Source organism: Colossoma macropomum, unplaced genomic scaffold (assembly GCF_904425465.1).
Source record: "Colossoma macropomum unplaced genomic scaffold, Colossoma_macropomum, whole genome shotgun sequence".
NCBI classification, from domain to species: Eukaryota; Metazoa; Chordata; class Actinopteri; order Characiformes; family Serrasalmidae; genus Colossoma; species Colossoma macropomum.
The window spans coordinates 19,324,506-19,339,959 of record NW_023494809.1 but is presented as its reverse complement, the minus strand read 5'-3'; the positions used below and the strand labels follow the sequence as shown (position 1 = coordinate 19,339,959).

At 40.0% G+C, this 15,454-nt stretch overlaps 1 protein-coding gene across 1 annotated transcript in view; it reads right to left on the bottom strand.

The window, feature by feature from the left end:
* Positions 1-15,454, bottom strand: part of cunh8orf34 (chromosome unknown C8orf34 homolog) — a 174,881-nt gene that overhangs the window by 30,065 nt on the left and 129,362 nt on the right. Inside the window, exon 10 of the mRNA XM_036558913.1 lies at positions 14,606-14,682. Within this exon, the coding sequence (XP_036414806.1) occupies positions 14,606-14,682 (77 nt within the window). The remainder of the gene's footprint in view (positions 1-14,605; positions 14,683-15,454) is intronic.

The following is a 15,454-nucleotide window of genomic DNA, read 5'->3' as shown; positions in this document are numbered from 1 at the left end:
GACAGGGCCGATCCACATACCGATCCATTTTCCAGTCCGCAAATTGCACTGGACCACGAAACACAGGAATACAAACTGCGTCCAGCTAAAGACACACACATGCTTAGACACAGCCCCACACCCTCATATTACTATCTTTTTGGAGGCTTTCCACTGACCTAAACAAGAATATTAGTAATGGAAACCAGCAAACCTTCCCACAGCATCAGAATATTTATGTTTTCCTATCGTCATGGGGATATGTGGTACCACAAAGAGAACAAGACAAAGCACATGCACATACGGAACACCTCAGGAACCACCAAACATACATACAACCCCTCTGAAAATAGTTTATGTAAACATGTGCTTCTCTCAAGTGTTTTGGCATCCCCCCCATAGACAAGTGTCCGCATTTTCAGCAACAAGAAATACATTTGAAAGACAGTTCGCAGAACCCGCTGAGTAAATCGAAGATAGGTCTACTTCAAGTGATGCATGTCAGTGTTAATGTTTGTGGATGTTTCAGTTCAGATTCTTCTCTCTGTTTGCTCCACTGTTTTCTCTTGTGGTTTACTGCTCGACATATATTGGCATCATCAACCATTCAAACCCAGTAGAGATATTTGTAAAGTGACACAATGTTTGGAGACGCTTGGCGAACTGAATGGTCTTCGCCATAGCATGATTGTGGTTTCCAAAGCCAATTGGCTTTATTGATCATGATGCATGCATGGAACACAAACCTCAATGAGTCAAACTCGCTCGGCGCACACGAGAGAAAGTTCAACTTCATTTTCTCCGCTGCAGCTCGTGTAATCTGGTCTGGGGGTTGTTGTTTACTGGCCAAACAAAAAGGGGCTTTCCGCTTAGGAGCGAGTAATGATGAACCTCGCTAAAGCTGGAGATTTCGAGCAAAACCACTGCCATGGTGAGGTCCTAACCAAGACTTTTTTGGAGAAGCTTCTGTCCAGCTCTGAAAAAACATGGATCTGATTTCTCCAGAAATGAAATCCATGTTGAGCAGTGAATATGAGAACGCTATGCAAGCGTCCACATCTGAAGAGCATGCAAGTGGGTGGGAGAGGCTATGCGTGTGTGTGGCTGTGTGTATGCAAGTGCGTGAATGTGTTTGTTTTCATACACTTTCGGGACATTATCTTTTTATGTTTTGTATTAAAAGCAATAAAAATGAGTTACAAAACGGTCCTGACTTTTCAAAAGTTCTTTGTTTAACTGTTTAAAACCAGAAAAGCAAGAGATTAGAGACAGGTTTACACGTAGACTAGCATATGAGGAGTATTATTATTACATGTAGGTATATATATATATATATATATATATATATATATATATATATATGTATATATTCATACAAACATATGTATGTATGAATATGCACCTACATATACATAATACATATCAGACATTCTAATTACTTATAGGTACTTACAATACAAATATTACTACATATAGATAATTACATATATAATACATATGTCCCATATATAATACATACTGTAAAAATGATGCAGCTTTTAAACTTAAAAAGTAAGTAACTTGAATTGGAATTTACACACAATGTAAAGGACAACAGGCATTTAAAAAACTGAAAAACAACAAAAATGAAGATGAGGTTTTGTTCCGACAGCAGCGATATACTTAATATTTCTGAGGCATATTATTATTACTTATAAGTACCTACAACACAAACGGGTCATAATATTATTACTACATATAGATACTCACATATATAATACATATGTCCCATATATAACACACATGGGATGTTATTTTATGATTATATAAATTGTTATATATAATACATATGGGGCATATTATTATACATGAGTACTTGCATATATTTAATACATCTGAGGCATATTATTATTATATATAACTACTAACAAATATACATATATCTGCATTAATTGTGGTTTTACCTGTAAAACTCTATAACATTAGAAAAAAGCAAACAAACATTAATGCAGTAAAAAACTGCCAGAATTTCTTGTAATTATTGTGTGAATTATTTAGACGAACAAAGTTTGGTTCTAGATTTCCCCAGGTCAGGATGCCTCCAACCATCACACTGGTTTTGTTAAATTCCATCACCAACATGATTTAACATGATGAAGCACTGATTAGCCAAACCAGGTGTTGGACAATTACTTTCTCAGGTGCCTAAAACTTGACTGTATGGGACACATTATTACATATAAGCACTTACATATATTTAATACTTACGGGACATATTATTATATGAAGGCACCAACATTTATAAATATATAGGACACAAACATGACCCCACATCCTGACACTGTATAAAAACAAACCTACGTATGTGGTCAGCAGCCAGCGTTTGCAGTTAATGGCAAGCACTCCTTCCTCCAACTCCATCATATCTGGAGCAGGAGGGCACTCAGTGCTGGAAGCGAGTGAGCCATTAAAACCCAAAACCAGTCAAACCCCACACAGCTTCAGCCGTAATAGCCACCGAGAGCGCTCCAGTGTGGTCACATTCATTGGAAACAGGTTCAAACACCACAAGTGAAACCTAGCACGCTTAATGTACTGCTGCAGAGAACAGCAAAAACAGGCCATCCCTTCGCCTTGCAGTCTTACTGAGTTGTATACTGCCTGTCAAAAGTTTGGGAACACCTACTGGCTTCTCAAAATGCATGTGAAAATATATATATTTCTTAATATTTAAAGTAAAAATAGCCTTCCACAACAAAACACCCTAAAACTTTCATAACTGCCTCATACACTTTCTTCATATGAACAGTTTTCACGGCATTACTTAGAGATACTAAGTAAGAGATTAGATGTCCATCTCATGCCTTTTGAAGGACATCCCAGAGGTTTGAGATGTTGGTTGGATACCTCTGCTCAATTTTTTAATCAAACTAATCACAGGGCAGCTCAATTCATGCTCACAAATAGTCACAAATATGTTCTGCTAGACAATCTCAGTCAACACAATGAGATATCGCAGTGGCGAACTGTGAGTATTAGCGTTGGGCCTTCAATTCGAGCCATAACTGTCAAAACTTGGTCAAAGCATGAGAAAAACAATCTCCATGATAATGCTATCTACTGCTAGCATCCCAATTGGACTAGTAGTTTATTAGTGCTAAGCTAACAGTGATTCGCATTTTAAGACATTCAATGTTTTACTGTGACAGACATATTAGCACATGACAAAGAGATGCCACCACGTTTTTCCATTATTAACAACCCATTGACTAGGTTGCTGCTGGCAGTCACAGTCAGTGACGTATCTTTTTTTCCAGTCAGTTGACGTATCTGGGACTTCCAGAAGGCCTAGAATATTTTTTTCTCACAAAATTTAATAAGTGATTGGTTGATTCTGCTGTCACTTTGTAATTATTCGAATGGTTTATCTAACGTTTTGCTCAACTAAATCTACCTAGACACAAATATCCCCCAGTTTTGGAAGTCCCTCAGTTTCAGCCCTCATTGTTCGCTAGCAGCTCAACATAGAGTGACAACACTTCACACACAGTGTCCTAGTGAATCTGATAACAGAATTATGGAGAAAATATAAATATTTTTGGATTATAATAAGTTGATTTCTATTCTACAGGTGAATGGCCAGTAGGGGGCCTGCAGAAAGATGACAGAAAAGCTCAAAAATTACCAGTAAAAGTATCCTGATAATATCCTGGGTTCTAAGTTCGACAATTTTGCCTTATGCTTTTATAGATAGCAATTTTGGACAAGCATAGGAGGCCCCAGGCCTGAGACTCAGTCATGTCGAGCATAAACAGGGGAAAGGACAGCTGCTCCTTCATCCCATCCCAGCAGGGAAAGAGAGAGAGAGAGAGAGAGGAGAGAGAGAGAGAGAGAAGAGAGAGAGAGAGAGAGAGAGAGAGAGAGAGAGAGAGAGTCTCAGTGAGGCTACCGGCCACCCTGGCTCAACGAAGCAAACCCTGGCAACCACATTGCGGCAATCCCACAAGCGCAGCCTGTTAAAACCAGTTTAGAAGAGTTCTCTCCCTTTGTTTGCAGGACATGAGATGAAGGGAGGGCTGGCGAATTCAAGGACGAAGAGGATTAAAAAGTACTTCATTACCATTCCGCTTTATTCGCTGTGGTGGCCCTTCTTTGAGTTTCCAGACTTCCATGGCAAAACAAATGGCTGATTTATCACCATTTGATGTTTAAAGCAGCAGACACATGCCTCGTGTCTTGTTTGATTAACAGATTTCATTTCTGAAAGGGGCTGCAATGATTTAATTTAACGCAGAAAATCAAATTGTGCCACCCTGTACAAAAATGTGATGGGAAAATTATGAGGCTCTTGCTTCAACTACCACTTGAGCATGTGTTGTAATTTCTTTGGCATTTGTTTGTCCCATCATGAAGTGGAGTTTGACTTTATTTAAACAGCCGTCAAACTTTACACGCACATCTTGCTCCATCTTTCGCGCCACTCTCATTAGTGGATGCAAACGTACTTCCAGCTCTAACTGATTTCAGCCCGGCACAATTAGACAGAAAATGCAGCAGATCGCCTTCGCAACGCTTCCTGAGTCCAAGTTCCCCTGATGAAGCGCTCCAGAAGGAAATTAAGTCTAACACGTTGACTGATTAAATCCGCTCCACTTGGCTTGCCGTTCGAGCGCCTAATGGAAGCGCTCAGGCACTGACCCGCCAAAAGCACACAGGATATTGACAGAAACACCATGACTATCTGATCCAACTTCTTAGCCTCCTCAGCCCAGTGAGAAGACTTCTGCAGCATGACATAGTGTCTGCACCTGCACTGTGCAACACAGGAAAACAAGTCAAACCCTCAAAGCTTTTTTGGATAAGGGAACAGAAATCAAACTAACTTAACTCCTTTAAGCAAGAAGCAAAATACAAAATTACAAAAGCACTACCTACAATTTTGCAAAATAGGATTTTTTCACAGGCTTTGAGTCAGGATGGAATAGTTTTTGACTCCAGAATGGAGTGGTGTGTGTTTTGTAATTGGCTGTTTAGCCTAATGGTTAAGTTACTTGTCCCCTGGGTGGGAGAGTGTTCAATCTCAGCGCAGAGAAGCACTCATTAGGCTTCTAATAGTTTGTGCCTCCAATGATGTGACGTCTCTTTGGCAGTGTGTGTACCTCTTTATGATGTGTTTATCATGGAAACTATCGTCGCGATATCAATACAAAATACAGTTCATAGTGCCGCCCTGCGGTGGTTTTCTTATAAAAGGTCTATAACAGAAGACAATCAGTCGTCGTCAGCATTTAATATGACACTGGTTAGCTGTGTTAGCTCATTAGCTCATCTGAAAAGGCTGGCTGCCTTGTTCATACAACACAAAAACCTACTGGCTTCTTTCTGCTTTTTCTTAAATGATAAATACTGCTATATTTTGTGCAACACCAATGCTGTCACCTGAAAAATAAACCTACAGCTCTACATTATTAACAGATAGTCTTGTCTGTTTTGCGTCACATATGGTTAACTGGATGCACATCCAAAAAACATAACTTCATTAGTTGATTTATAAACACAGTCAATAGGTTAATCAATCATAGATATAATCATTACTAGCAGCACTATTCCTGTTGTTCTGGAGGTTTTTTGTTCCAGAATAGCCAACTAAAGCTAATGACGTCTTCTTTCTCTGAGATAAATCAGCAGAACTCGATGGCATGCTTCTCTTCAATTGGATATGGTAAGTAGGCGTGATATTTATTTCCAGCTCAGGGTTTGGAAGGGTAGGTGGTGAAGAAAACCTCTGCAAAGTTCAAAAAGCACTTCAAACATGCAGTGGAAGGGGAGACTGCTTGAAAAAACACATTCATGAACAATCAATTACCACCAAGCAGATTGTTTCCCTTAAAAACAAATTAGTGGCTATATTTAGGGGCGAGCTGGCTGAACCGCACCAGCACAATTTGTTCTTTCAAGCCCTTTGCTTTCTGGGTCCACTGAAGGTGAGCAATTCGCTTTTGTTTGCCTGTCGATTCCACAAAAGAGTGGTTCCTTTGCATAAAACGAAAAGGATGATGGCTATTAAACGGGGTTTACATGCATGTTCCGTTAGTCCGTGTTAACGAGAGGTTGAGGTCTACAGTGGTCACGCATGTTCGTGCAATAACGAGTATTAAGAATAAACTGTAGCAGCGGCAGCTAAGAGTTCACGCTAGGGTTAGCAACATTTACGTGGACACATGGGGAAAGAAAGACAGACCTAAAGAGCTATAACTCTGTCTTATTCAGGGTGTTGCGGAAGAGCACTGTGAGAGCCAGAGAACAGTTCTCTCTTACAGACTTTGTTTATCCAGATGCTGGTGTTAGTTTTTGCTAAATGTCAGCCAACGCTAAGCAGGCCAGTGAGTGGACTCAACACTACACTTTTTAAGGCCTATAAAGTAATAGTGCATAGTGAGCAATAAACTACTGCATAAGTCATTCAGATTAATCGTATTAATCAATAAACTCTCAATGAGACCTTTTATTTATTAAATTTCCAGACAGAATGACCATTAAGTACAAGTTCTACAAGAAAGATAATCCTCTTGCATAAAGAAGAGGAAAGTAAAAAGAAACGGCATGAAAAAACTGCAGTTTCCAAAACTTGAGTTCAAAAATGAATAAAAGCTACAGAGAAAATGAGACACCTAACCACAGTGCAAGACCTGGAAAACCACCAACACTGTCCCATTCAGATAAACAGCATTTAAAGCTTTCATCTTTGAGAGAGAGGAGAAAATCCAGCTTAACTCTTTCTGCTGTTTTCTGCTGCTTTCCTTGATGTTGAACAAAAAAAACCTGTACTTAATTGCCATTTTCACTGAAGGTTAAATAAATCTAAGGGTGAAAAGAAATGCAAAACTGCAAAAGAAATGCAAAAGAAATGCAAAAGAATAGCAACAGTGCAGTTCAATCAGACCTCCATTACCAGCCAAAATCAAATTTACACAATTTCCCGTCATTGCCCCAAAACTGGTCCTTTAGTCAAGCCATGTTTGGTGTCTGAATTTTGCTTCTGTTGTTTTGCACTAGAGCTACGAGGCTAATATAGCTAACAACTCGTTAAAGCTTATGGCTAACCATTAGCATTGTGCTAACAACAAAGAAGTAGACTTCTTTATGAGATTTCTGACGCTGTATGACACACTGCTATCTATCAAAAATGGACACAAGTATGACCAAATTCCTTCAAGATGGCTACTACTATTTAGTTATGCAATATAATTTTGTGCTTCAGCCTTGTAGCTAAACCCCTAAACCAGAGATGCACAACTGTCCAGCACAGCTTGGTGATTTACCTGCTCCAAAACACCTGCTTACACTTATCTGTTAATTGCCAGGTTTAGTGGGTGTGTTTGAAAGGGGAAACCTCCAAACTGTGCTGGACACTGGCCCTCCAGGATTGGAGTTGTGCACCCCTGACCTAAACTAAAGATGCTTCGGACACCAAGCGTGTTATGGCTGATTGACTGCGTTTGTTCGGGTAAGGGGAAAATTGTGAATTATTGTTGCAATGACCTCCTCATATAAGGACAATCAAGCCAACTAAGGTCAGAGAACTCCATTCACGGTAGAGATATTTAACTCATATCTGTAGAGAAAGGAGGCTTTCAGTCCAGACGAATGAGGCCCCTGGAACCAGCCAACTGCCCATATCCTCATCTCCCAGACTACATAAATAAACCAGCCTGTATCATGCACACTGGGTTACAGTACCGTAATTATCGCTTTCAGATAAAAATGAATTATTCTCTTCTCACTTTCATTACTGTAGTAACGCTCATGAACAGACTCAAGGGTTTTAATTAAAACATATCACTCAATGCTTATAAGGAAACAGAGCTGAAATTCCATGGAAACTACTCAAAGAACTGCTGTGAGAACATAGCTGAGCTTTATGAGGCAATTATCACACAGAGCGAGTGGCACGAGCAAGGAACTGCTGGACTAATGATGGACATTAACAGTTTCTGACTTGTCCCTCTCAATTAACTGCTGAGTGAAGAGCATAGGATCAATGATACATGGTGTATTATGATTGAAACCTGCTTTTCTGATCAAAGAATACAGAATACAATTCTTCACCACTCAGTCTATGATAATGTATTAACACCACATACAATGTACACTGCTTGTCAAACATTTGGGGACACTGAACTTGTAAAGTGGAAATCTGATATTTTTTGATATAATTCAAATTGTAAAAATGTAAACAAAGTCATTCAGTGTGGTTTGGTGTGAAATGCTCCATTCTAGACAAACTTACAGAGTCTGAATTGTTCAGAATGGTGGTGATGGGAACCTGAAGAGTTTAATGCCTCTTATTAGCGATAACATCAAATGGCTATGAATACGGTGCCTGATGCCTGAGACATTGAGTGCGTTTACATGCACTTAATAATCCTATCATAATCGGTTTTCCACAGTTACGTGATTATTCATGGTCACGTAAACAGCATACTCCGATTTCTTAGATTGGATTAAGGCCTAGAAATTAGAATGTGAGTAGTTTTAGCTCAGTAATCGGATTTCTCAGTGTATGTGTACCCTTACTCTGATTTCTTTCTATTTTCTCTACGCATTCAGCACTGCACCCACAAGATGGCAACAGAACACATTTGAAACTACACACATACTTGACAAAATGAAAAATTTGAGTGTTGTTCATCTTCTAGTTCATATATTCTTGTAAAGTGACTCTAAAAAAAGCCGCTGCATGAAGTTATATGTTACGTTCATGTCACTGACTCATGCAGACCCAGAGTTTTCCATTATCTGATTACCCAAGTGCATGTAAGTGTGCTGAACAAATTGCTGACAAAATCTGATTTTCTGCAGTTTCAGTGGATTACCTGCATGTAAACATGCTCACTGTTTTATGATAATTTTGAAAAGGTTTTGAACTAAAACATTTTTAAATCCATTCATGGTGAGGTACATGCAAGGCTCTATATAATGAGGTATTTCATATTAAAATCACAAATGCCCACTCCAGGTAAGGGGAAAGGACTTGCCCCAGGTGGAGGAGTTTAAGTATCTCGGGGTCTTGTTCACGAGTGATGGGAAGAAGGATCGTGAGATCGACCACAGACTGGGACAAGCGGCAGCAGTAATGCGGTCGCTGTACCGGACTGTAGTGGTGAAGAGGCCCTCACCTATGGTCATGAGCTGTGGGTAATGACCGAAAGAATGAGATCGCGAATACAAGCGGCAGAAATGAGCTTTCTTCGCAGGGTGGTGGGCTACACTCTATTGGATAGGGTGAGGAACTCGGCCATCCGGGAGGAGCTCGGAGTAGAGCCGCTACTCCTCCGCATTGAGAGGAGCCAGCTGAGGTGGTTCGGGCATCTGATCCGGATGCCCCCTGGACGCCTCCCGGTGGGGGTGTACCAGGCACGGCCTACCGGAATAAGACCCCGGGGTCGTCCTAGGACCCGCTGGAGGGATTATATCTCCAAGTTGGCCTGGGAGCGACTTGGGGTCCCCGGGAATGAGCTGGAGGAAGTTGCGGGGGACAGGGTCATCTGGGATTCTCTGCTCTCCCAACTGCTACCGCGACCCTATCTGGACTAAGCGGTTAACGATGATGATGATGATGATGACGATCACAAATGACTTTGTTTACATCTCAACAATTGAATTGTTTTCTTGGTCAGGAGGCTGACCCACAAATAGCTCCGTCAAAAAAGCTAACAGTGCTACAATGAATTAAACTGAATTGTCGCTAATAAGTCACATTACTTGGTCTCTACTGGTTTTTGTTGTTTTAAAGACTTCAAATTCTGAGCAGGGTTATTTTGAGGAAAACAATAGGATTAGCACACAGCTGTTTGATGCTAACACAACTTTTATTATTTTTTTTTCTAACTTAACTACACAATAATATTGAAAATCAAACATGGCATGATAATTTTAAAAGAAAATGAGATGTCCCCAAACTTTTGACGAGTATGTTAAGAAAATATACAACACGCGAAATGAAAACTGCTGGACTGCAGAATGAATTGCTGTACAGCAGCTGATTTGGACGAGCGCTTGGTCCAAACCCAACAACTCTGAGCATTCCTCTGAGAGCGGTATATATTCCAGCGGCCATAACGTAAGGTTGGTGATCATCAGCGCCATTAACTGCAACCGAGAAAAGCCCCCAAGAGGGCAGCGGCAGAGATACGGCACCCACCGCTTCAACCATTGTTGTCTCAAGAAGTGAGTCACCCCGTAAAAGCATTACGTTTTGTTTTCCGTGCCGTTCGGCGCGGTGAAGAGAGAAAGCCCTGGAGGACCAGTTAAACTAATAAGCCATTAGGAAGACAAATTGCATTCGCCTTTCAAACAGCGCCCAAAAAAAGCAATTAGACAGAAAACAACCACATTAGGCTTTAAAAAAGAGCTGGTAGGTGAGCTGAGACGTTCACACTTTGCCTCTCCATACGGAACAGATTAGCCTCGTCGCTTTGGCGTGGCTTAACCTGCAGATGCTGAGGCCTTTTCAATCACTTTCTTTTTTCACTCGTTCAAAAATTATATGCCAAAGTAAAGACAGCTTGCCCTTGTGTGAATATGAAAGGTGTGCATGTGGTTCATGTACAGTAATGTGCAAAAGTCAGAGATTACCCTTTATGTAATTTCCAGTCAAAATGGACATTAAAGCTACAGAATGTAATTTTCTTTGTTAAAATTAAAAGAAGCAGTATTACTGAGCCAGACAGGGTAAAGTGATGCTGAGAGTCACCCTGTAAAGACTCTTGTCATATGTCTTTCATATGTATTACGATGCGTAAGTCTCAAATGCAAAATCAACATTATACTGATGAAGATACGATAACAATAAACGATAATTTACTTATATCCTCAGAAGACACGTCCCTCACCATGTTTTGACTGAGTTCTCTTCAATGTGCTTGCAATCATCAGATTTGCTCACTCTGGCAAGAGGTCTGAAGCACAACTCACGTCACAAATAGTTCTTCCACACATGCATGCAAGTACACATTTCCATCCGAGAGGTCGCCAAATCCCCAAAACTTACACACACACACACACACACACACAAACACACACATTTTCTAAACTGCTTATCCTTCTGGGTCACATGGAAAACTTACATAGTGTAGCTTTAAGTTAATCATTTTAAGCATCAGGAAATATAGCAAAAAACACAGCAAATTACCAGAAGCCTTGAAAATTAAACATAATGTCAAAGTTTAGTCTCAGAAGTTGGTTGCATATTCTGCTTTTCACAGTCCAAGAAATCCCAGTTACAAATTTAGACCTATCAGTCCATAAAGCCTCAGATGTCCCATTTCAGTGTTCTAGTGCAAATGTCCTTCTTTTTTGTCTATTTCCTTTTCTCATTGAGGGCTTCTTCACAGCTACACATCCTTTCAGATCCATAGTGTTGAGTTGTCTTCTCACAGTGGAAGGATGGCTGTGGATTTTTCAGATCTGAAGAAAGAATGGAGTTTAATTTTCTCCTCTCTCTCAAAGAAGAAAGCTTTCAGTGCGGTTAATCTGATGGGGACAGTTTTGGCGGTTGCATGGTTGTTAGGAGTCCCATTTTCCCTGCAGCTTTTAATCATTTTTGGAACATTTTTGGAAACTTCTGTCACTTATTTTCCTTTGACTTTCTCCTTACTTACGCAAGTATATTCTAATCTCCTCAGAAATATCCACCAAAAAATCAATAAGTTGTACTTTGACTGGAAAATAAATGAATGATGGGTGGTTTCTAACTTTTTCACAGTACTGTATGTGTGACTTTGTGTTAACCCTTACAAGTTGTCATGACTGCTTCTATTGCACAACATGCTATAATTCAATATTAATAATGTGTCACTCATAGCTCATGGAAACAAGAGGAGAAATTGTGTGGAAAGTGCAGATTCTAACCTGCCAATATATATCACATTTGTGTTTGTAAGGAGATATTTTGATATTGTTACGATTTGAATTTAATGACATTACAATTCTAAAATAGACATTTTTGCCACATTTTGTCATTGCTTGACAAAAAGCAGATACAAAGAAGTCAGAAGGGCAACTTGAACCCAAAACAGAATGCAAATTGAATGCAAATGTAATTAACTGCATAACTCACTACTTAATTATGCAATCACATTTAAACCAAATATTTGAACAGTACAGCGAAATGTCAGTAATAACTCTAGCGTTTGAGGGTTAAGCACCACATATATGACATCGTTTGCTCTGTGACCTGCTTTAACCTTTCCTGGCCGGGGGGTGGGGGGGGCGGGGGGTGGATACCAGCTCTTTCGATGAGGGTTGGGGGGATTGGGGGGGTCTCAGCCCGTCGCGACAGTGCATGATGCCAGCATGTCTGGAGCCCTCCTCCATCTGCTCTGCACACCACACCAGCGAAAACGCTCTTAAAAGACTTTCCAACACCAGCCTGCTGTAATTACAGCGCAGCCTCGCCTCAGTGTCACTGCTGATAGGAAAATAAGCGCCTAATGACGAGGAGAGAGAGTGCAGTATTGACTATGGAATCCATGGCAACAAAGATCTATGTATAACCAAATTACCACCACATAGGCCTACATCCCAGCAATAAAGAAGCTGTGGTGTTATGCCAGATCCATCTGTGAGGCAAGAACAAGATCATTTTTCCCATTTCTGTGGTGACTTGAATTAAAGTTTTCATTTTACCTTAAGAGAGCTGTGTTAAACCTCTTCAGGGAAAAGTTTAAGTGGCAAGTGGTAAAAATCCATAATTATAAACTGAGTTTAAATTTCAGCACTTGCATTTTTTAAGCGTACAGTTTTATCCCAGACATATTTATCTTAATATATATTTAAGATGTTTTATGCAAGCAGCCACTGGCCATTTTAGTGCTTTCCTCTTCTAAAACCACCCATTCTACCACCTTAAGGTTGACTTTTAGACAATTTTAGCGACCTGTGGTATTAATGGTACTGCCTGATTAATTAACAGCTTTTTCAAACTCACAATCTTTGCACGAGCTGTTAAAGCACAATACAAAAAAACTGAATTGTATTTTTAATTTAATTAAGCAGTTGCTATTCATCTGTTTCAGTCACCTCATCTGTTTCTTGCAGCAGCCATATTAATAACTGTCTTCTGCTGCGTCTCAATGGGAGAGCGAAGGTGGAGAATTAAAAAATCTTATCAGAAATCTTAGTTCTGAAAAAAGTGACATTCAAAAATTTGTTCAAAAGTAATTGGTTTTGATTCATACATAGTTCACTGTAGTTGTTGATTTCAGGTCTTCAGTATGAATAACACACTGCTACACAGGACAGCAGTATTTTTTCGTTCAGGTTCAGAAACTAAAACTAACGTTCCTGTTATACCAATCTTGCATGGCTCCTCATGCAACAACTGCCTGCCTTTTAAGTCTCTATGGATAAGAGCGGCTCCTGAAAACCTAAATGGAATGTTTCCAAACATAAAAAGCCCTGTGAAAGCCAGAATATGATTAAAAATAAGCTAATGATGCTAGACAAGTGGTTCGAAATTCATTCATTTCAACTCAATTCAAGATTTATTTACACAGGGCTTTTTACAACAGGCACTGTCACAAAGTAGCTTTACAGAAAGTCCAAGCCCCAAATGAGCCAAGCCAAGGACGATACAACAGTGAATATAGGAAAAACAGAAAGAAATATTATTGGACAGAAGTATTTAGATTAATCAATATTAGTTAGTTAAAACTAATCAATGATTAGTTTTAGAGGCCTAGCAGAGTAACAAATGAGAAACAGATCTATGAAAACCAGCATATCACAAGTCTATGAATGCCTATGACTACTGTAAGAAGCCTATTATGATGTTAGTATGTCAGTATGTATAGACCCTGTAACATTCACTTACACAGGAAAGGCTTACACAGTGAATCTGTTCAGTTCTGTTTTCTGGTGGTCGTTCTAGCATCAAACGGAAAAGTACACAAAGTATATTTTACTTCTCCTGCTCATAAAAATCCTGAACAGCCAAACAAGTGATGTCACATAACAGTCGATTAAGGCGTTTGGCAACTACTATAAAACTAATGTGTAAATTATGAGAGTGAGGAATTGAAGTGTGCACTCACAGTTCAGACACATGGAGTTTAAAAGGTTAACTGTGTGGAAAACACCAAAATGTGTAATGTAGACCAACTCCAGGATCAGGCCTGTGAAAAACACTGATCTAGCACCTTTTTTTGACAGTCATGATTGAACAGGCCCTGCTACAGCACCGGTATGCTCCATAACCTCCATGCCAACTTCATTACAGTGTGTGCATGTAATTGTACACGGTTTTCTTCCACAAAGCGATACTTGCAGCAAAAGTCACAAATCACGGCTCCTGTCTGGTCGAGGCTGTTTCCAGTCGCATTACTCTACCTGAAGGTTCCTCAAAAACAAAGACTGCGCTGCTCTCACACCATGAGAGCCTTTATGCATTGTTTAGAGAGGTAAGCTATCCACTAACCTGACAAGCTAGGAGATAAACAGCCCACTCAGGGTGGGGTATCTCCATGTGAAAGAGTGATATAAGTGGTTTTAACTGTCCTTCTGACAGCACGCACAATGGAGAAGATAGAGGAGAAATGAACGAAGGCCGAAAAGTGATAGTTTGGACTGGGGCGGAGTGGCTTACCTGCGCTGAAACCTGAGAGACGCTCTGGAGCTCCAACTCAGCTGCAGTCACAGACTCAGTCACCGCAGGCAACGGACCTGAAACCAAACGCACGCATACAGCAGCTTTTTACTAACCATCCACTCTGAAAAGAGTGATACACTGATTCAAATGTGTACATCATTTCCACAGTAATTAAACACAAAAAACAAACCTAAACAACAAAAAAGTTAGGATAGTATGTGAAATGCAGTTAAGAATGCAGTGATTTGTAAATCCACTCTGACCTGCATTAAAAGAAAACACTACAGAGACAAAATACTTAATGTTTCACCTTAATAACTTCTTTGTTTTGTGCGATCATTCTGAAATTGATACCTGCAACATGTTCCAAAAAAGATAAACACCACCAACTTCTCTGGGTGCAAGTTCATCTGGAATGGACTGATCTACAGCGGAAACATTTACTGTGGTTTGAGAAGTTGACCTCTCAGGTAGATGGAAATAATGGACACTGTGTTCTCTGGGCCGAAGAAGAAAAAGATCATCTAGATTGTTACCAGCATAAAGTTCAAGATCCAGGGCTTGTCATTGTATGGGAGGATATAAATGCCAATGGCAGCTTCACAATAGTGAAGGCACTATTATTGCTGAAAGATGTATATGTACATTTTGGAGCAAAAAGCTGTCCCTAGGCAATGTCTTCTTCAAGGATATCCAGGCTTATTTCAACATGAAAAAGCCAAGAAACATTCTGCACGTTACAGCAGCATGGCTGCGAGTGCGGGTACTAGACTGGCCTGCCTGTCTCCCAACGAAAATGTGTGTTGCATTATGAAACTCAATGTACACCAACAAAGGCCCCATTCA